The sequence below is a fragment of the Gymnodraco acuticeps genome, unplaced genomic scaffold, assembly GCF_902827175.1.
Source record: "Gymnodraco acuticeps unplaced genomic scaffold, fGymAcu1.1, whole genome shotgun sequence".
NCBI classification, from domain to species: Eukaryota; Metazoa; Chordata; class Actinopteri; order Perciformes; family Bathydraconidae; genus Gymnodraco; species Gymnodraco acuticeps.
The window spans coordinates 555,313-576,980 of record NW_022989982.1 but is presented as its reverse complement, the minus strand read 5'-3'; the positions used below and the strand labels follow the sequence as shown (position 1 = coordinate 576,980).

The 21,668-nt window shown below is 44.8% G+C and overlaps 2 protein-coding genes across 2 annotated transcripts; one reads left to right on the top strand and one right to left on the bottom strand.

The window, feature by feature from the left end:
* The first annotated feature begins 2,199 nt into the window (after positions 1-2,199).
* On the top strand, positions 2,200-8,764 carry bco1 (beta-carotene oxygenase 1). The gene is made up of 11 exons (XM_034211931.1): positions 2,200-2,362; positions 2,449-2,577; positions 2,664-2,793; positions 2,928-3,075; positions 3,161-3,311; positions 3,761-3,990; positions 4,419-4,670; positions 4,755-4,860; positions 4,959-5,053; positions 8,032-8,143; positions 8,271-8,764. Exons 1-11 carry the CDS (start codon positions 2,299-2,301, stop codon positions 8,423-8,425), a joined length of 1,572 nt encoding a protein of 523 aa, XP_034067822.1. The 5' UTR covers positions 2,200-2,298; the 3' UTR covers positions 8,426-8,764.
* Positions 8,765-9,054: 290 nt separating this feature from the next.
* pkia (cAMP-dependent protein kinase inhibitor alpha) lies at positions 9,055-21,047 on the bottom strand. Its single transcript, XM_034211933.1, has 3 exons — positions 20,953-21,047; positions 18,627-18,804; positions 9,055-10,193 (listed from the first exon to the last, which is right to left on the bottom strand). The coding sequence occupies exons 2-3, from the start codon at positions 18,775-18,777 to the stop codon at positions 10,117-10,119; spliced, it is 228 nt and encodes a 75-aa protein (XP_034067824.1). The 5' UTR covers positions 18,778-18,804; positions 20,953-21,047; the 3' UTR covers positions 9,055-10,116.
* Between the last annotated feature and the right edge of the window lie 621 nt (positions 21,048-21,668).

The following is a 21,668-nucleotide window of genomic DNA, read 5'->3' as shown; positions in this document are numbered from 1 at the left end:
CTGGCTCCGTAGATTGATCAAAGTGCAGATATGTGTTTTCCTCTGCACTGATAGGGCCTTCTCCTTAAGGTTATTCCTTATAAACATAAATGACCTACACTGACAATGTCTTATGAAGCTTTAGCCAATTGTGGAGGAAATGTAACCTCCCAAAATCTGATTGATCAAGTTTCTTCTATGATCGTAACTTATTCATAAGACGCTGACTGGAATGCTGCATTGATTTCAGTGAATGATAGTTGGCCTACATCTAGTTTCAGGCTCAATCTCATACAACTCAAATATCTACATGTTTTAGTCTTGTACTGTTGCAGTGAAAGACACCACTTGCCCCCAAAGCATCTCAGGGCTAAAAAACCTCATGCTATTTTTATATTTGAAGATCATTTGAGTCTGTTTGGGCTCTATGGTGAATTGTGTAACTGAATTATAGACAGGAGGACAACGCCTAACCCTTTATACATACTTTAACAATACACTTTAAAATGTTAACATTGCTTTTTTTATCCATCTCCTATTAGTTTACAATTTACTTTTTTATTATCATTTAATGTTTTTTTATTTGGTTTTCTCCTAATTTCTGTTACAAATATGTATTTGTTTTTTGGTATTCTTTGAATGATATGATCACACTAAATATGTTAATTCACATACTTTTATTGTATTACTATTATTTATATTATATGTGTATGATCATAACTGTGAAATGAATGCATACACTTTCGTATTGTCATACTGATATTTTGTACAAACTGTAAAGTCCACTGAGACAAATGTAACATTTGTGATATTGGGCTATATAAATAAACATTGATTGATTGATTGATTGATTTCCCGCCTCTCCGAAAAGAAACTGGACTAGTTATTCCAGGAAAGGTTCACCTGAAGGCTCTCTTATCTACCCGTGAGCAATCTCCTCCGCAAGCCACACCAACCCAGTCTCACAAAAAAACGTGTAATAACTACGTTGGTCCACAACGTAGGACGCAGTATTTCTACAAAAACGCCTCTGAAATTGTAAGATCCCTACGTTTTATCATCTTGGACTTTAACATCCTGATAGTATTTATTACTACTACCTACTTTCCAAGAAGTCCAAGTCATCCACTGTATAGAGCGATTGACTCCATCAGCACTTCAGGGAGTCTGAGTCACAAAACAACCTTCCAAGAAAAAGTAATTCTACAGAACAAATACCCAGAAACTGTAAAGGATTTTAACCCCAGTGCAAGATGTATTTTAGTGATTATAATTCATCAAAAAAAGTTAAGTCAGCAAAGCAGTTCAAATATGTTACCTTCTGATATCATACTAAATACAATCTCTAAGTCTCTGTTAGAATCAGAGGTGGGAGAGGTACTCAGATCTTGAACTTAAGTAAAAGTAGATGTACCAGAGTGTAGAAATACTCTGTTACAAGTAAAAGTCCAATTAAAAGGTTACTCAATTAAAAGTATAAAATGATCAAAATAAATGAAGTAGCCTACTCATTATGCAAATTGACCCATTTCAGAATAATATATATGATATGTTTTGAGTATAATTATTCATGCGTTCAAGTGTTATCAAAGCTGGTGAAGGTGCAGCAAGTTTGAATGACTTTGTATATTGCAGGGTGGCTTGTGAATTTACTCTAGGTGTAAAAAGTAGCATAAAATGGAAATACTCAAGTAAAGTACAAGTATCTAAAAATTGCACCTAAGTAAATATACTTAGTTACTTCCCACCTCTGGTTGGAATATGCAACTAACTGTTCAATGGGCTATTAACAAATCAAATCAAAACTTCTATATAAGTGAATCACTAGCTAATCCATAAAATAGTTCCTCTTCCATCCAAATGAACTGAATCAATTCAAACATTTATATGGTGGGGAAACAACAAGTTCATTGCAGAATAAAACATATTCAGACAAGCCAAATGTTCACTAATAACATTTACAATGACATCATGGGCTGAACCTATTTTCTGCAGTGAAAATGGTTCATATTAAATGAAACGTGAAAAGTTGGGAAATAATATGAATAAGAACCGGGCACTGTGGTGGTCAGTAGATGGCTCATATAATGATTTGTTGTTGATTAAGTGTTTTGATTAGGATCATTTCGCCGAACTTAGCTGGCTAAAGATATAAACAGAGGCTAGAGTGCATCCGAGTCCAGATAAGTTAACGCCCCCCCCCCCCCCCCACCCACCCACCACACACTGACACGCTTTATAAGGAGCTGTTTACACTGGGAATGACAGCAGTTCATTATTAGGACATCAGAGAGTTTAGGCACTGCGCCTCCAACCAACATGTCTACAGAATATTCCAATAACGCAGAGGAGAGCCCGGAGCCCCGCAAGGCAGAAGTTAAAGGTAGTTCAAGTTTTTACTCTGTTGAAGGACTAGGACTGACTTTACTAAATGCATTGCTGACTGTTTTTCTGTTTCCTCCCCTTCAGGATGTATTCCCAGCTGGCTGCAGGGCACGCTGCTGCGCAATGGCCCCGGCATCTTCTCTCTGGGGGACACCAGCTACAGCCACTGGTTTGATGGGATGGCTATCATGAACAGTTTTGCCATTAAAGATGGTTCGTCTTGAAATTATTTTTGCTTAACAGTAGTTATCTGTTGCTCCTTTTTAATGCATGCTCAATACCTGAACTCTCTCTTGCAGGTGAAGTGACCCACAGAAGCAGATTCCTGAGAGGGGACACCTACAAAGCTAACATGGATGCCAACAGGATTGTTGTGTCTGAAATGGGAACCATGGCCTATCCACACCCGAGCAAGAATTTCATTTTCAAGTGAGCATCCTCTTAACATTAAATAATCGATTAGTACAATTTTAGTTTTTAGTTTTAGTCTAGTAGTAATATAGGTTAAAATCAACTTTATTGATCCCTTAAACTTCTATTCAGCATTTCTCCTTATTTTCCAGGGCGATTACCTTTCTCAACCACACAGTGCCCGACTTCACTGACAATGGAGCAAGCAATTTCATTAAGTACGGAAATGACTTTTACGCCACCTCTGAAACCAACTACATCCGCAAGATTGACCCTGTGACACTGGAAACTTTGGATAAGGTAACGGCCAACGATCACTATTAGCGCTCATCCACTTGGAAAGACTTGATTTCCGTGCTCATAAGTTACCAAACTCTTTCCACAGGTGGACTACTTGAAGTACCTGCCTGTAAACATGGCGTCGTCCCATCCACACTACGACAAAGAGGGCAACGCCTACAACATGGGAACCTCGATAGCAGAGAAGGGCAAGACGAAATACACGCTGTTCAAAGTCCCTGCTGTTACAGAGAAAGGTATATAAACTTCACGGCCTGCTCTACTTTGCCCTCACACCTCAGTGTTTATAAGCCATATCAGCTGCGGGATACTTTGAAACAATTATACAAATGAATGAGGATCAGATTAAGAACAGCCATTGTGAAATGTGTTGGGCTATTGGCTTCTGCATTGACTTGAAATTCTCATTTCACACATGCAAACAAATGTAGGATAGCTTCCGTGTCTGCAGTTCCTCTGCATTTTAATATTTTTTTTTGCCACTACAAATGTCATTTTACCTGCTGTTTTGTTTTCTATTTTGCATATACATAGTTCTTCTACAAGTAGCTACATGCTCATAGTTATTTAATAATAATACTTTTTTTCCCTGTTTATTTCATTTGAATAAACAGAACTCAAAGTGCTACATAATAAAAATCAGGGCAGACAGGGCAACAAATGACTCTTTTGCCCCTAACTTCAGATAAGAACTCTTCAGAGAAGTGGGCCCCCGCTCTGAAGAGCTCCGAGGTGGTCTGCACGGTCCCCTGCCGCTCCCTGCTCACTCCCAGCTACTACCACAGCTTCGGCATGACGGACAACTACTTCATCTTCATCGAGCAGCCGTTTAAACTGGATATCCTCAAGATGGCCACTGCGTACATGAGGGGGGTCAACTGGGCCAGCTGCCTGAAGTTCTGCCCTGACGAGAGTGTAAGGGGTCCCTGTGATCTGTATAGTTCTTTTTGGTCCTGTGAAACCCAGAAATGTTGAGTATATTTGTACCCGGTTAGCTGATTTTGTTTGATTTTGGGTTGAATTTAAAGCTTTATGGGACTCAAACCTACCTTTTTTTTATATTAAAAATGTCAGAAATTGATTCAGCATCTTCAATATTCCTCCAAAATTGTCCAAAAATCGGCCAAGCATTTTTTTTGCAATTGTCTGCATTTTCTAATTAATGCAACTTATGCCAACTGCAAATTGTCAAATGTATGCAAGTTAGCATCCGGCGTTTTTTTGTGCTTGGGACCCGTACTATACATTTCTATCATAAAACTTGATGTACTCAACATTTCCTGGTTCATACTGCTGGCAAGTAGACCTGTGACTGTCTTTCTAAATGTTTCTTTCTTCCACAGACTCTCATCCATCTGATAGACAGAAAGACTTGCAAAGTACTCCAGACAAAGTACTACACCGGAGCGATGGTGGTCTACCATCACGTGAATGCTTTTGAGGACGACGGTCACGTGATTTTCGATGTGATCGCCTACAGTGACACCAGCCTTTACAACATGTTCTACCTGAGCAAGCTGAATGAAGGGTTCCAAGATGAGAGCTACTCCAAACCAAGCTACAAGCGATTTGTACTTCCCGTCCTCTCAGACAAGGTGCGGAAACAAAGGTATCAAATTGACTGCATCCTGACATTTTGAGAAGATGTTCTGCAACCCTGGATTATTTTGTGTTCGTAGGATGTGACAGTTGGAGAGGACCTGGTGAAACTCAAGTACACGACTGCCAGTGCTGTGAAGGAGAAGGAAGGCAAACTAATGTGCCAGGCAGAAGTGTTCTGCAAAGGTAAACCACTCAAACAGACCCCTAAATTAAGTAATTATTGCTCATTTGGTCTTTAAAAGAAATGCATTTGCTCATATAAATACAACATTTCCCATCAGGCTTTGAATTGCCAAGAATTAATTATGATTTCAACGGCAAGAAGCACCGGTTTGTCTACGGGAACTGTGTGGAGGAGTCGGCACTGGCTAAAGAGGTAAAACATTTTGTTTTTATTTGTATCCATCTTTGGGATTTCTCACAGTCCCATAATTGTTATGTACCAAGAGAGACCCATAACTTGCAGACTCTCATAGAAACTGAGATTTTAAAGGCTGGGATATTGGGAAACACATTATTTCTGGCAGAATTGTTTTTGCAGCGTTAGGAAGCAAATTGCAGAACTGAGAATTAGCAGTTGGCACATCAGGAGACTTGTTCATGGGACAAAAACAATGACCCAACTACTTTATGGCTCTGGCTCTAATACCCAAACACATTTTACAATTTGATACTCTTGTACATCAAGGTACCAGAAACAATGGAACAAACTCAGTGAGGCTTTGAAGTATTGAGTAACAAAGCTTCCCTTGCGTGTCACCGCACGCCTGACTCCACATTTTAGTGGAGGAACAAGCGGAAGGAACAAAAAAAACATCCTGTGTCTGACAATTAGACATTCTTTGTTTGTTCCCACTTGACACATAATACCAACAACATAAGAGAGTTTGGGCTTTTCTTTGAATATAATGACGTTTGTAATATGGAATAAAAAGCAGGAAAAACAAAAGCAGTTTTACATGGTGAGGGAAAGATATAGCACAATAGGGAACCTCTTTTTTGGGGGGGAAATAAGTATGGCTCATTTGGGAGGTCAAGTAGGGCGATCTTAGTAAAATAATAACAACATTATATACGCAAACAGGGAGGCAATCATTTCCATTGAGCCTTTATCTATTGAACGGCCTTGTCAAATCAAGTTTTATTTATATAGCACATTTATAAACGATTTTTGGTTGAGCCAAAGTGCTGTACATATAATAAAAATAGCCTACAGTAGAGACACTTTACAGCAAATACAACAGCACAGATTGTTCAGAATATCAGTATGAGAAAAACGACACCCTCTATCCTTAGACCCTCTGTCCTTAGACCCTCACATCGTACAAGGAAACACTTCCAGAGAAAACCCACAGTTTAAGGGGAACAAATGGGAGAAACCTCAGGGAGAGCAACAGAGGAGGGATCCCTCTCCCAGGACGGACAGACGTGCAATAGATGCCGTGTTTAAATCTAAGAGATAATACATTTTACAGCATATAGACCGAATGTTAGGAAATGCATGTGTCTGTAATAAGAAGACGAATCCACGAGGATGTCAGCTACAATCCTGTGGAAGCCATCAGGGAAGCAGCATGACGAGACCCAAGGCAGGACCGCAGAGACAGGTTCAGCCACGACCCGAAACGTCCACGACTTAATCCAGAACTCAGGATAGAGGATCCAAGACACAGGACTACAGCAAGAGGATCAGCCTCGACTCCGGATCCTGGCGTAGATATAGATACAAAACAAGAACAAAGATTTGGCTGGGTTAATCGGAACAAGAGAATACACAGACACAGACGGAGGGAAAAGGTCATTGGATAAAAGTTATTCTTGATAACCCTCTAGAAAGATCTCATGAACTTCCCCACTCAATCTATCAAGACCCGAGCAGTTCTATTAGATATAGGATAAGAAACAGAGATATGGAGCACAACAACTGGTCAGCATCATAAAACCTTATTTCAACAGCATTATATGCATTAATGGGATCTCTTCCACTGCCAGCTGAATAGAAAAGTTGGGTGACGTCTAAGTTGTGGGATTTCTACATCATAAAAAAAGATGATCTGACTCAATCAATTACCAGTCATAAATCCAGATTAAGTGCTAGAATCTGCAAGGACAACATGATAGTAACATGCTTATTGCTTACTTAATGCTATATCTGCTCAGTGTCTGGGCCCCTATGCTTCAGATGGCTTATAAAGGTGCCTCATCTTACACTAAACTGAACTTTAATCGTACTGATAATACAAAGTATTTTTTTTACAATGAATTATGCAGTACAAGCTGACAAACACAATACGTTTGCTGACTCATGAATAAACTCAGCAGATGACCATAGCTCATACATCTTTTTGGATTGCATCAATCAGGAATGAGAAATGCTGAAATATGATACACATTATTTTTTAATCAAGCAAAGGTGCATATGTATCGACTCAATCAAGCATTGCTATAATGATTTCAGAGATTCCCGATTGTGTTTTAGTTACAACATTGCACAGCAACAATTCAATGATCACCCAAATAAGATGTCATTTGTATTGTATTTTTGCATTAAGGAAACAGGGGTTTGACCGTTTCTGATATCAAACCAGCCTGTCTCCAAGTGTGGAGTAGTCTTAATCATAGTATGAGTTGTTTTTCTCCCTGCAAATGCTGCGGTTTCCTCCCACAGTTAGTGTATACAGTCCAAAAGGCCTGCAGGTGTGAAAGTAAGCTGAGCTGATACTAGGAAATAATTGATTTATATTTGCAGTACTAAGAAGGTCTAGTTTACAAATGAATAACTATATTGCACGTATACTGTATGGCGTGGAGTTGGGGCAAAGTACTACACAGTTATGCTGCTTGTCTAAAAGATGAGCTCTTTATGACCGCTTTTCTGGATGTAAGGCAGTGATACACAACTGAGGGGACGTGAGCCAAATGTGGCTGACAGAGTTTTTCTAAAACACAATGATATAAATTGATTCACGAAGGGAATATCTCCTAATATAAATAATCCTTTAAAAATAAGTGTGTTTAACAAACCCACCCAAAGCCTGACCTGTGCCCCTGGTTTTCTTAATTAAGTGGCCAGTGGCCGACTGTCATTTTGCAAAAGAATATTAAATGATTAAAGTAATATAATTAACATTAACAGGCTTTTCAAGTATCTGCTTGTAAACATTTGTGATTTCCCTTTCAACCTAGCTCCGAACTGTGTTTTTTGGTTGTGTTTTTTGATGATTTAAACTGCAAATAATTGCTGTTTACAACCTTTCTGAAGGAGTTATCAGTGCTGGTTTGTATTGATTTGTCGTGAACTGTTTTTACAGCATATTTTAATGATTTTCTTCATAACTTATCCATTTCCTGTAGATTGCGAAGTTTGACACAGAGACCAAGGAGAGGATTTTCTGGAGCGAGGAGAACTGCCTGCCTTCAGAGCCGGTGTTCATCCCCAGACCAAATGCAGAGTCAGAGGACGATGGTAATATACACTGTGTGATGTGCATTTACAATGATTTTTTTGTTGTTGTAAATAAAAAGTACATTTGGAAAATTGCCTTCCTTAGATTTTCATTCTAACAGTATTCTCTATCTTTTTTTAATTACAGGTGTGGTGTTAGTGTCAGTCATCAACAGCAACCCAGGCCAGTTGTGTTTCATCCTGTTTCTGGATGGCAAAACATTTAAAGAGGTAGCTCGAGCATACGTGGACGCTAAGCTCCCAATGGATATGCATGGCTTATTCATCCCGCAAGGAAATTAGTCAGTTAAACTATGCTGCATGGCACAGCGATCGGTTTGAACACTGAAACTCACTCTGATGAATAATGCTTCCAGACAAAAACTTGACGAAGATGCTTTCATGGACTAACTCATCGATGTAAGATTATAGGGATTGTATCAAAACAAAGTTCCTATTGGTATGTTTATTTAAAAAGGTGTGGATTTCTTAATAGTGTGTCAATCAAAATGCCATTTAAGCTTGTACATTATAGGCCCTCTCACTGTTTATTATGTAGTCCATATTACTCTATTTCACTGCTTTGACATTGTACTATTGCTCATCATTTTTTAATAAAATTGACTCTGTTCTACAAGTTAAGAGATGTGCTTTCATTCTACAGTTACTCCTAGATTTACAGACACATGGTGAAAGTGAGAAATCACAGGTTATCTTGGTCTGTACATCATGTGTTGGCAAAGCTCCTGAGAAAAGAGATTCACAATCAGCTAGTATCATGAAAACTCTAACCTGGTCATCTAAACAAAGTAAGCTGTAACCTGGTATATTAAGATAAAAGATTACAAAAAGTAGGTTGCTTTTCTGTGTCTGGGTTGTAGGTCTAAGGTTGACCACTAGAGAGCAACAATACCCATGTTTCTCCTTTTATTCTTAGATGGGACAACATTCAAAAATACTTCTGGACACTATTTATGTTTCCAACGGTAACATTTAATTGCATGTCAAAACTAATTTAGTGGACAAATGTGCAACATTGTACAGAAATGTCTTTGACAATGCCATACCATAACTCCCTGAAAGAGCAATAAAGAAAATATAACATGATCACTACACTGCAAACATACAGTTCATTAACAAACGTAAAAAATGCCCAATCTTCCAACAAGTCATTTATTTTCTTATAAGTTGATGTCGTCAAGAGGCTAAGACAAACAAGTAATGACTTCAGTTTTTAAAAAGGTAATGAAGACAGACATTCTTGGAGTGCATTTCCACAGATGTGATAATCAGAAAAATATTGTTCTATTATAGTATGGTGGTTTAAAAGGAAGGTTGGTAAATGTCAAATTCATAGGTAGTCTGTCGAATCACGGCTTTAAGCATTTAAAAAAAAACTCCCATAAACCGGGGAAATTCATACATCCAATAAACAGTTATATGCTACATTATAAAAACACACACAAGTGTATTGGAGTGCAATCAATGTTCTTTTGTTCAAGTTGCTTTTAAAAATGCTCAATGGTAGCGTTTAAACTTGTAAATCACATTATATGGACACATTTTGTACGTATAAAAACTTAACACCCTGTTTTTAATAAGCTAACTCCTGCATCTATTGCATCACATACTACAAGGCTGAAGACTTCTTCATAGACCATCTACAGGCGATGAGAGCGTTGATATTTCATCAAAATGTCCTGTGTTTTGTTCTGATTTGGACTGACTTTGATTGACCATTTGAAAGTGCCAGATTGCAGCATTATTTACATACACATATTTCAAATTGAATCAGTTGCATCTGAGATTTCAATTTTTTTTAATGAAACTGCTCAATGGAGCTGTGGTTGCCATAGCAATGACTTCCTGCTGGTGGCAGTAGGATTTTACGGTGTTTGTTCAAAGTCATTAGATGCAACCAGCCAATGAGAGGCCTAGCCTTCAGGGATCAGGTAAAGACAAAGAGGCGGTGGTTTGAGTCCATGAATGTGAGTTTAGCTGCCCTCAGCTTTCGCCTCCTCTTCTTTAGCTGCAGAGTCCTGGCTCTCCTTATTGTTTTCTCCCTCATCACCTGACAGAAGGACAAAAAGGGACAGTTACTTTAAGGTTATATTTGTGAATAGGGTGGGGTGAAACCGCAGAAACTACACACTAAGGTAGAAGGATCAACTCAAAACTGTTACGGTGTGTGCAGGAAGCAGGACCCAAATGCAGATTAAAGTAACAAAAAATAGCTCCTTTATTTCAAGGCTCAACTATTAACAAATACAGAACAGAACACTCACCGCAGACCAAGTCAAAACACAAGACGAACCAACACTGAACACAGGAAGAGAACAGACTAAATACAGGGAGGGGTAATCACAAAACTAGGGCCACCAGGGTGGGTGGAGGGGGTCCGGAGGACGGGTCTGGGCTGACAACCCAAGAGCACCGCGCAGGACCCGGAAGGGATCTCGGGCGGACGGCCCGGGGGCAAGGCAGAAGCCGAGAAGGGGGACTCGGGCGGACGGCCCGGGGGCAAGACAGAGTCCAAGGTGGGAGTTATGGAGGGGCGAAGGCCACCACGGGCGAACTCAGGGGGCCGATCATGAGGGCGAGGGCCGCGGCCGGGAAAGTCAGGGGGCCGGGCTCGAGGGTGAAGACTGCGGCTCTCAGAGGGCCGGGCTCGAGGGCGAAGACCAGCCAGCGCCGGAGGCAGGGCAGGACCCGGTGGGACAGGCCTCGGCAGGATCCCCCACGGAAGAGGACCAGGACACGGGATTGGCAGGACCCCCGGCAGGAGAGCAGTCGGCGGGACCTCCAACGGGACAGGACATAGGGTTGGCAGGACCCCCGGCAGGAGAGTAGTCGATGGGGCCTCCAACGGCACAGGACATAGGATTGGCAGGACCCCGGCAGGAGAGTAGACGGCGGGACCTCCAACGAGACAGGGCAAAGGGTTGGCAGGACCCCCGGCAGGAGAGTAGTCGGCGGGGCCTCCAACGGCACAGGACAAAGGGTTGGCAGGACCCCCGGCAGGAGAGTAGTCGGCGGGACCTCCAACGAGACAGGACAAGGAGCTAGCAGGACCCCCGGCAGGAGAGTAGTCGGCGGGGCCTCCAATGGGACAGACATACGATTGATAGGACCCCCGGCAGAGGAGTAGTCAACGGGGCCTCCAACGGGACAGGACATGGAGTTGGCAGGACCCCCAGCGGAACCCCCAACGGACCAGGACATTGGGTAGGGACTTGAGACGTGACTCGAGAGGGGACTCGCGAGGAGACTCGAGAGGGGAACCAAGGGGGAACTCGAGAGGAGACTCGAGAGGGGAACTAGAGAGGGGACTCGAGAGGGGACTAGAGGAGAGAGGAGGGACTAGAGGAGGGACTAGAGGAGGAACTAGAGAAGGGAACTCGAGAGGGGAACTAGAGAGGGGACTTGAGGAGGGACTAGAGAGGGGACTCGAGGAGGGACTAAAGGAGGGACTAGAGCAGGGACTAAAGGAGGGACTAGAGGAGGGACTAAAGGAGGGACTAGAGGAGGGACTAAAGGAGGGACTAGAGGAGGGAACTCGAGAGGGAATTCGAGAGGGAACTGGAGAGGGGACTGGAGAGGGGACTGGAGAGGGGACTCGAGAAGTGACTAGAGGAGGGACTAGAGATGGGACTAGGGAATTGACTAGAGGAGGGACTTGAGTAGGGACTAGAGATGGGACTAGAGAAGGGACTAGAGGAGGGACTAGAGGAGGGACTCGGGAAGGGACCAGAGAGGGGACTAGAGAAGTGACTAGAGGAGGGACTTGAGAAGGGACTAGAGATAGAACTTGAGAGGTGACTCGAGAGGGGACTCGAGAAGGAACTTGAGAGGAAACTGGAGAGGGGACTTGAGAAGGAACTTGAGAGGAAACTGGAGAGGGGACTCGGGAGGGAACTGGAGAGGGGACTTGAGAAGAAACTGGAGAGGGGACTCGAGAGGAAACTTGAGATGGGACTGTGGCAGCTGGGGCCAGAGCTGGGTCTGGAACCATGGCCGCTGGGGCCAGAACTGGGTCTGGAACCATGGCTGCTGGGGCCAGAACTGGGGCTGGAACCATGGCTGTGTGGGCCGGTTCTGTAGCCGGAACCATGGCTGCTCGGGCTGCTAGCCTGGCCTTGCGACGACTCCTTTTAGCAGCCGCCTGAATACTCCGTGGACCTCCATAAGCCAGACGAGTTCCGGAATACAACTCCTGGACAGGAGCAGGAACTGGGGCAGAAGCACGGGTTGACTTCAGGCGGAACCCACCAAGGCGTATTGTGCCAGGTTGGGAATTGGGAGACATGGAGCTAGCATGCCTGGGGCTAGCAGGCCGGGAATCAGGTTTGACCTCAAAGCTGCCAAAAAAGTCCTCCACCCACTCGGGTAGCAACTCCCTCAACCAGGGCCTTGAGGTTACCTCCTGGCGTAACGCAGAAAAAACGGACTGCCTCTCTTCACTACTGGAGGCATATTTAAAGTCATTCCTCAAACATGTCAAATTGTACTCCACCTCGTACAAACTGTCCGCTGGGTCCATTCTTGGTTGGTTCGTAATGTTACGGTGTGTGCAGGAAGCAGGACCCAAATGCAGATTAAAGTGACAAAAAATAGCTCCTTTATTTCAAGGCTCAACTATTAACAAATACAGAACAGAACACTCACCGCAGACCAAGTCAAAACACAAGACGAACCAACACTGAACACAGGAAGAGAACAGTCTAAATACAGGGAGGGGTAATCACAAGACGAGAAACAGCCGGGCAGGGGAGGAGAAACACAAAGGCCACAGGTGAACACAATCAGACAACTAGACACACCAGGGAAACTAACGACAGGAGGAAAAACACAGGGAAAAGGACCAGACAATATACACGGAGGAAAACTGAGGTTACCTACTGTAACCCAGCTTCTATGAGTAAATGGCGCAGCCCTCTAAGGCTATCGCTATTGGGTTATCCCTCTGCGCCCCCGCGCAGCACTGAAACACTTGTAGTCCACGCCCACCCGCTAGGTGGGCCCCACCCTCGGGCTTCCTTCCAGAATAAATAGGAAGGAGGCCCGGCAATCTGCTCCCATACAAAATACATTTTCTTCAGCTATTCGTAGAGCCAGTGGGGCCCAGCGCTTAGAGGGCTGCGCCATTTACTCATAGAAGCTGGGTTACAGTAGGTAACCTCAGTTCTATTTCGTATATGGCTTCGCCCTCTAAGGTTATCGCTATTGGGTTAAGGGCGAAGCATGATGTAGTCTGCGCCTCACTGGATCCGCCCGGCACTAGAAGCACAGACACACCTGCTCAATAACACCCCCCTGCCTGTTGTGCCATGCGTAATGGCGCATCACCGTCCCTGGAACATAGCAAAACATGCCTATCTTCCCGACGGGGTGAAGGCTGGGAACAATACATACCGGCCGCTGTGAGAAAGTAGAGACGAAGGTCCCACCTTGTGCTGCGATCATAGAGGGGGAACAGCCGTGTCCGACAGGTAGGAGAGCGCACAGCTGGATCCCTGACGTCACTCACTCTGACCAGGCACTCCGTACGAAGTGTGTCAGAGTAAAGGGAACATCCCTCTCATACGAGGGGAAAAGGGCCGCTCTCCGCGTGCCGAGAGGCAGGAGAGAGGCGCACCGCTGGATCCCTGACGTCACTCACTCCGACAGGACACCCAGTACAGGGTGCGTCAGAGAGGAATGGGAGACCTCCCTCAAATAAAATTGAATAAATGAACAGGGGGAAGACCAAGATGCAGCCGTGCAAATATCTTCCACTGACATTCCTCCGTGCAACGCCGTGGAGGAGGAAAGTCCTCTGGTGGAGTGCGCCTTGATACTCTCCGGGGGCTCCACCCCAGAGGCGACATATGCCTGTGACACAGCCTCACACAGCCAGTGTGACAGCCGTTGTGCAGACAGAGGTTGCCCGATCGAGCGCTCTCTATAGTGCACAAACAGGCGCTGAGAACGGCGCCAGGCCGCCGTGCGCGCCACATAGCAGGACAGCGCGCGCACAGGACAGAGGAGATGAGACGTGGCTTCTTCCTCCGACCTGTAAGGAGGGGGGAATAAGCCAGCCAGGGTGATCACTCTTGACCTAAAAGAGTTGTGATGACCTTAGGCAAGAAGACAGTGTTTCTTGTATCCCATGGAACTGCTGGGGGGAGAGGCTTCTCTGTGATGTGCCGTAATGGTCGTCATGGTGACGTGCCACGCCATCGCCGCCGCTGCCTGTGAGGCAAAAGGGCTGCGAGGGAGTTTCCACACGCTGCATTTCACTCCGTCTCTCATCATGAGGATGAGAGGTGTGTGTATGCTGTCCACACGAGGCGTTATAACGGTGCTCGTGGATTTATTATGACCGTGTTAGGAGGCATATCTGGGACAGAGGAATGCCGCGAACTCTGCAGTTTATAAACCAATAGGTTAAAAACAGCAGGCTTCTGCAGCGAATGAACCACCTCTGGAGTGTCCCCCTTTTGACGGAGAGGGCTGTGTGGGTTGTGACATGCCGGAGGAGTTTCTCCACTCGCTGCCGCGAGAGCCGCGCTCTGCTGGCTGAGTTTAATTCCACTCCAGATAACCGTTTGTCTGAGAGGGAAGAGGACAGCTCTTCTTCCAATTTATTATGAAACCCAGGCTTTGACAGATGCGATACAAGATGTACCGTCTGTAAAGCGACTTCCTCCCTGGAGCGAGCCAGCAAATAGCAGGTCGTCCAGAGGAAACCACACTCTCATCCCTCCTCTGTGTAGCGGCTCCAGCCTTCTCTACACAAAAATGGGAGGAGCCAGGAAATATCCGAACGGCAGACGATTGTCTGGTCTGATATTCCCTGAAATGAGAAACCGCAGGAATTTCCTGTGTTTCGGGATGATGGGTACGTGGAAGTATGCATCCTTCAGGTGGAAGTGAACCAGTCGTCCTGGTGAACACATTCCAGCACTTGTTTGATCGTCAGCATGTGGAATACTGACAGATCGAGGATTTCTCATTGCCCCAGTCTTTTTCGGGATTAGAAAATTAACGGGTGAAAACCCCTGATTTTCCTCCCTTTGAGGAACCCTGGAAATATCCTCTTTCAACAGGAGTTCCAGCGGCTCGGATTGTAGCTCAAGACATAGCTTCTGGGAGGACAGGAGTGTTTCCTGTATCCCATTGAACTGTGGGGGGGGGAGAGGCGAACTGCAGGGTGTCCCCTCTGCTGATCAGCCTGCTCATCCATCTGTCCATCAGACACACGCGCTGCCACTCCGAGAAACACTCTGAGAGCGGGTGCCTATGCTCGAGATGTGTTGTGGTCGTCATGACGACGAGCCACGCCAGAGCCCTCGCCGCCGCTGCCCGTGAGGCAACCCAAGGTGGGCCTAGAGCGAAAGGGCTGTGAGGAGGCCTCCACACGCTGCATTTCACTCCGACTCTCATCATGAGACGTGTACACGCTCAGAGGATGAGTGGAGGTGTGTGCAGTGACATCCACATGAGGCGTTACCACGGCGATCATGGGCTTATTGTGACCGTGTGTAGGTGGCGTATCTCGGACAGAGGAATGCCGCGAGGTCTGTAGTTTAATAACCATTAATAATTTCTTAATAACCATTTAATAATATTAATCAACAGATTAGTGGCAGCCGGCTTAATTAGCGCGCTCTGAAATGTATTAACCGACAGGTTAAAACCAGGCTTTAGCAACGAGCCCTGCTGGCTATTAACCGAAAGGTTATAGGCAGCTGGTTTACACAGGGCGTGAGGCAACCCCAGGTGGGCTGGGACCGAACGGGCTGCGCGGGGCCTCCACACGCTGCGTCTCACTCCGACTCTCAGTTATTAACCGAGGTTAAAACCGGCAGGCTTCTGCAGCGATCCCTGCTGTCTACTTAATCAACAGATTAGTGGCAGCCGCGAAAGGGCTGCGAGGAAGCCTCCACACGCTGCGTTTCACTCCGGCTGTCATCATGAGGCGTGTACACGCTCAGGGGATGAGTGGAGGTGTGTGCAGTGCTGTCCACATGAGGCGTTAAAACGGCGCTCATGGGTTATTATGACCGTGTGTAGGAGGCGTATCTCGGAGAGAGGAATGCCGCGAGCTCTGCAGGTTATTAACCGATAGGTTAAAACCAGCAGGCTTCTGCAGGGAGCCCTGCTGTCTACTTAATCAACAGATTAGTGGCAGCTGGCTTAATTAATTAATCAGGTTCTGGTCCAGGCTCTCGTCATCTCACGCCTAGACTACTGCAACTCCCTCCTCTGCAGCTCATCCAGAATGCAGCGGCTCGTCTGGTCTTCAACCTTCCTAAATTCTCCCACACCACTCCGCTCCTCCGCTCCCTTCACTGGCTTCCGGTAACTGCTAGAATCCACTTCAAGACACTGGTACTTGCTTACCATGCTGCGAATGGATCTGGCCCTTCCTACATCCAGGACATGGTTAAACCGTACACCCCAGCGCGTGCACTACGCTCTGCATCAGCCAAACGACTCGTTGCGCCCTCGCTGCGAGGGGGACCCAAGTTCCCATCGGCGAAAACACGTGGGTTTGCTGTCCTGGCTCCAAGATGGTGGAATGAGCTCCCCATTGACATCAGGACGGCAGATAGCTTGCACATCTTTCGGCGCAAACTGAAAACTCATCTCTTTCAACTCCACTTCGAGCGTTAGAACTATTAACGAAGCACTTTTATACTAATAAAGGACTGGCTTACCTAAAGCCAGTTGAGTAGCACTTAGAATGTTTGGCTCTATGAAACCTGATGTACTTATATGATTCTGTTTTCTTCAAGGTTGTGTCTTCCTGGTTGAATGTACTTATTGTAAGTCGCTTTGGATAAAAGCGTCAGCTAAATGCAATGTAATGTAATTACCGGCTCTGCTTCCTCGGAGGCTCTCGCGGAGCAGACCAGGAGCGGGGGAGCCTCACTCCCCTTTGACTCGCCGCCGGAAGACCCTGTCTCTGAAGTGGCGGGGGAGTGGAGACGTGGGACCGCAGCCGTCTTCATGGACTCCACCATGGCGTGGAGCTGGGGTCCGAGCAGCCCGTCCGGGCTGATTGGAGCGTCCAGTAGCACTTTTCTGGCCGTCTCCGTAACAGACGCCTATACTTCAGCCCAAGGTGGCACTGGATCTGTGTCACCCACGCGGAAATCCTCACCTGGGAGACAGCGACGGACGCGCACAGAATGAGCGCCGTGCTGGCCGCTTTGCTGATTTCCTCTGCCTCGGTGGGGGACCGCTCTGCCAGTGTCCCCACCGAGTTGGAGAGCCGCGCGATGTTATTCGCCGCCGCGCTGTGGTGACGGAGAGGGGGAAAGTATGTTCCGCCACCAAGCTGGCACCCTGCTCCGACTCTGTCTCCCCCGTCCGGGGGAGAGGAGGGAGGGGAGAACCGAACTGTGGAGGGAGACGGGGCAGGAGTTGCCTTTTTCCTCGGACTCCTGCCCGGCACTCGGCCCCAGGGACACTCGGCCCCGTCCGCGGGCTCGTAAGCCTGGACGGGCCAATCGTCCTCCTCGGCCACAGCAGCAAGAGCGTCCGCTCTCCGCTTCCTGTCGCCCGAGGGGAGACGAGCGCAGTGTGTGCATGCTACCTGCTGGTTTAGAGCCGCGTATGCGTGCTCTGACCCCAGGTTGGCTGTGCTTCAGTAACTGTGCTGGTTTGCTCATTCCTATTTATACCGGAAGGAAGCCCGAGGGTGGGGTCCACCAAGCGGGTGGGCGTGGACTACAAGTGTTTCAGTGCTGCGCGGGGGCGCAGAGGGATAACCCAATAGCGATAGCCTTAGAGGGCGAAGCCATATACAAAATAGAACACGACAGGGAGAACAGCAAAACACCCAAAACAAGACATACAAAACGTGACATAACACAATAATCGTAACAAAAACAGCTCATTTAGAAAAAAAAAAAGATGAAAAGGGAATTTTAAATGTTTTTTGGAGGCACTACCTTTTCTAGATGATACATTTAAACAATATGCTTCCAAATGAGGTGTAATCTCACAAATTGTGAAGGTCAAACATCTAAGTGAAGCAACAATGATACAAATATGTTAGAGTAGAGGGAGTTTCATTTTTACTATGATGTTTCTCCCTTGGTGGTGAATGAGAACATTTATTTGTAATGTTACAGTACCACGCATTGCAATAAATAGCCATTATAAAGCCATTATGTACAGATATTATGTCTCAGGATGTGTCACCCCCTTGTGGTAGAATACTGACGCTGCATACACTTGATAGATGCAATTAAAACACTTTTTAAAACCTATTAATTTGTGAAACGTGGCCTATGCTAACATATGGCATACATCTCAAGGCCCCTTCATTGCTAATTTTCATTTATCCACCATGATGCCCTCAGACTTTTCCTCACTTTTCATCACCTGAATGCCCCACCCATCGACACACCTGTTTCCCCTCACCTGCATCTCATTCCCTCATCACTCCCTCCCTACACATACCTCTCCACTTCCTTTATTCCCCTCAGATCTCCACAGGGATGTTTCTCACCTGACTTGTCGATGTTGAGCTGTGCCAGACTCTGTGACAGGTCAGCGGGGCCCTCAGCCCCAGAGGTTGCTGGGATAATATGGATGGCGTTCCTGCGGCCAGTTCGTCGAGAGGCGATGAAGTCATCATAACTCGCCTCCTCATCCGTCATCGCTAACACCCCTCACCATAGCAGGGCCTGGCAGGTACAAATGACAACACACACATTCATTTAAGTTACATTTGAGGAAGACGACTGAAATGTTGAGAATCTGTGCAGGGCAGTCTGCACAATACAAGCATTATCTTTTTTTGTTGACAAGAAGAAAGTGACACCGCCCCCCCCCCTACTATTTTATGACCTCAACCCTGATTAATCTATTCTAATATGAGTGAAGCAACACCAAATACACGGAGGACATACATTCTGCAGATGGAATGGAACAACAAATGATGGTGCTTTTCCAAAAATACACAATTAAAGGGGTAATTACGGCACAAGGGAGGAGAGGACTGTATTCAAATGTCATTCCGCTTGTAGTAGGCATGGTGCATGATGGGAGCTGTGTTGCTGCAGAGATTTAGGTTAAACCCCTCTGTTGACATTATTACAATCTCTATATCAATCTGCCTGTGTGAAGCTGGCCTTCAGCTTCCCTCCATTTTCCCTCATTAAAATCTGTCAGTCTGAGTTTTTACCATTCATTTCTCAACATATGCACTTATAAAACAAAAGCATTATTTTCTGCACTTTGTATCCCCTTGGACATACAAAGGTTGTTTGATTTTTTTTCTAAATGACCTCAGCTCCCACATCCATTTGTGGCTATTTCCAGAGCTGAGCAGGCTGCTATTGACTGTGGCTATTTTTGGAAACCTCCTATGTCATCATCTGAGCACGCTCCCACCCGGCTGTCATTCCCAAAATGGGGTCAAGACTGCAAAGAACCAACAGATGTTGTTTGTGTACAATTGTCAGCCTCAACATGTTGAAGCAAGAGACACAGCATGCCTGTTCTCCAATATAAGAATTAAATTAGTGTTTTATTTTAAAGGCAAATGTTTGAACTGAGAGTGATGATAATGGATTGCGGGATTTAGCAAGAAGATCCACAAGATGAAGACTTTATATAACCTCACCCTTAAGAACAATCTATAATTAAATTGATTAAAAGTCTTAGACACTATCAAACAAGATGCAACATACTTATCAATAGCTTCAGAACACAAAGCTTAATGTTGAAATACAAAATATGTCAACAGAAAAATATATTTTTTTGATAAATATCAAATATTTTTTGATAAATATCATCATTACTAATTGTATAGGTCATCTGTAATGTAGATATTTTAACTGAAGTAGTACTATTTGAAGCTAAAAGTGGCAGCACATTCTTGGCCTGTGTTTCCTTTGGTCATATTCTATGAAATATTAATCTACAGTTTACATAATATAATCATTATGTTGCACCCATGAAGTAGCAAGGTCTGCGTGTGAGTCATTCTTATCAAGTTTTCCTTAGAACTTTGCTCCCAATTGAGAGCCTGAACGATACATTCTCCAAATAAATGTTACTGAATAATGCAGGAAGTCAGCATGCTCTGTCCTCTTGGTAAAAGCTAAAAAGCAACAAAAAAACTGTCCTGCTCTACAGCCTAGTTGTTCTGCTAACCAGAAAATTATGTGGGGAGGGGAGTAGGGAATTGAGTCCCCACTAATTTATATAAGTGTTATTTTGGGTGACTTGGGCATAACTTGGAATGATGCCCAACACTGTCCCTCACACACAAACCTATACAAAGTCATTAGTATATGTAATTCAGAGACATTTACTAATTGTAATCCTCACTATATCTTAGTATCACCAATATCTGAATACAATATATAAAACATGAGTTATTTCCCCAGCATTATATAGGATTAGTGGTTAATATATTAAATGCCCTTGCCACGAGCCCTTGCCACGTAATGGCATTAGACCATTGAAAAACTTTATTTTATGGTTTAAAAATAATTCATGTCTGCACATGTTTATCATCTATTATGGGCTAAATAGGATAGCATGTGGTCGTGCGTAATTGGGTTTTCCAATAAATCATTGCATTGTTGACACAGTGAAACATAACCTTTGCATAAAAACAGTAATGGTGCAGGAAGATCGACATGTTCCATTATAAATCCACAGCCATATGTCTTTCCCTGATGACAAAGACTCCCATAGAGCTCTGCCAGTGCCAGTAAACGCATCATGCATATTAAGTTCACATTAAATTACGATGCCAGGCATGCACACTCTGTTCCTAAAAAATGTAATCCTTATTATTAATATTATTATCTGCAGTGTACCTGTTTGGGTTAAAAGGCTTCCCAATATTCGCAAGGGTCAATCACATCAATTGTTATGCCACTCCGGTATTCCCCATGTTCAGTGAAAGAGGATTTACCAACGTCAAATCAATACCAGAATACAACTGCTTCCGGATGACATTTCAAAATAAAACCCTTGTTTTTTTAACCATGTGCAACCAGGAGTAAAATAGTATTTAACAGTCAGGGCTTGAAAACAACTTTTTGCAACACCTAGGGTGTTACTGTTTTTGATTATTTATAATTGGTTATTACTTGCATATGTTCAACACTTTGCAATTTACTGGTTGAACAAAGGACCATAGGCTGTTTTAGAAGGCTATTTTTTTGTATTCAGCTGAACCCCGAATTGTCACTAACCAAACTATTTTGAATGAAAGTGAAAAGGTCAGATGACAGATGGACAAGGCAGTTATTGTGTGTGTGTGTGTGTGTGTGTGTGTGTGTGTGTGTGTGTGTGTGTGTGTGTGTGTGTGTGTGTGTGTGTGTGTGTGTGTGGTGTGTGTGTGTGTGTGTGTGTGTGTGTGTGTGTGTGTGTGTGTGTGTGTGTGTGTGTGTGTGTGTGTGTGTGTGTGTGTGTGTGTGTGTGTGTGTGTGTGTGTGTGTGTGTGTGTGTGTGTGTGTGTGTGTGTGTGTGTGTGTGTGTGTGTGTGTGTGTGTGTGTGTGTGTGTGTGTGTGTGTGTGTGTGGGAGGG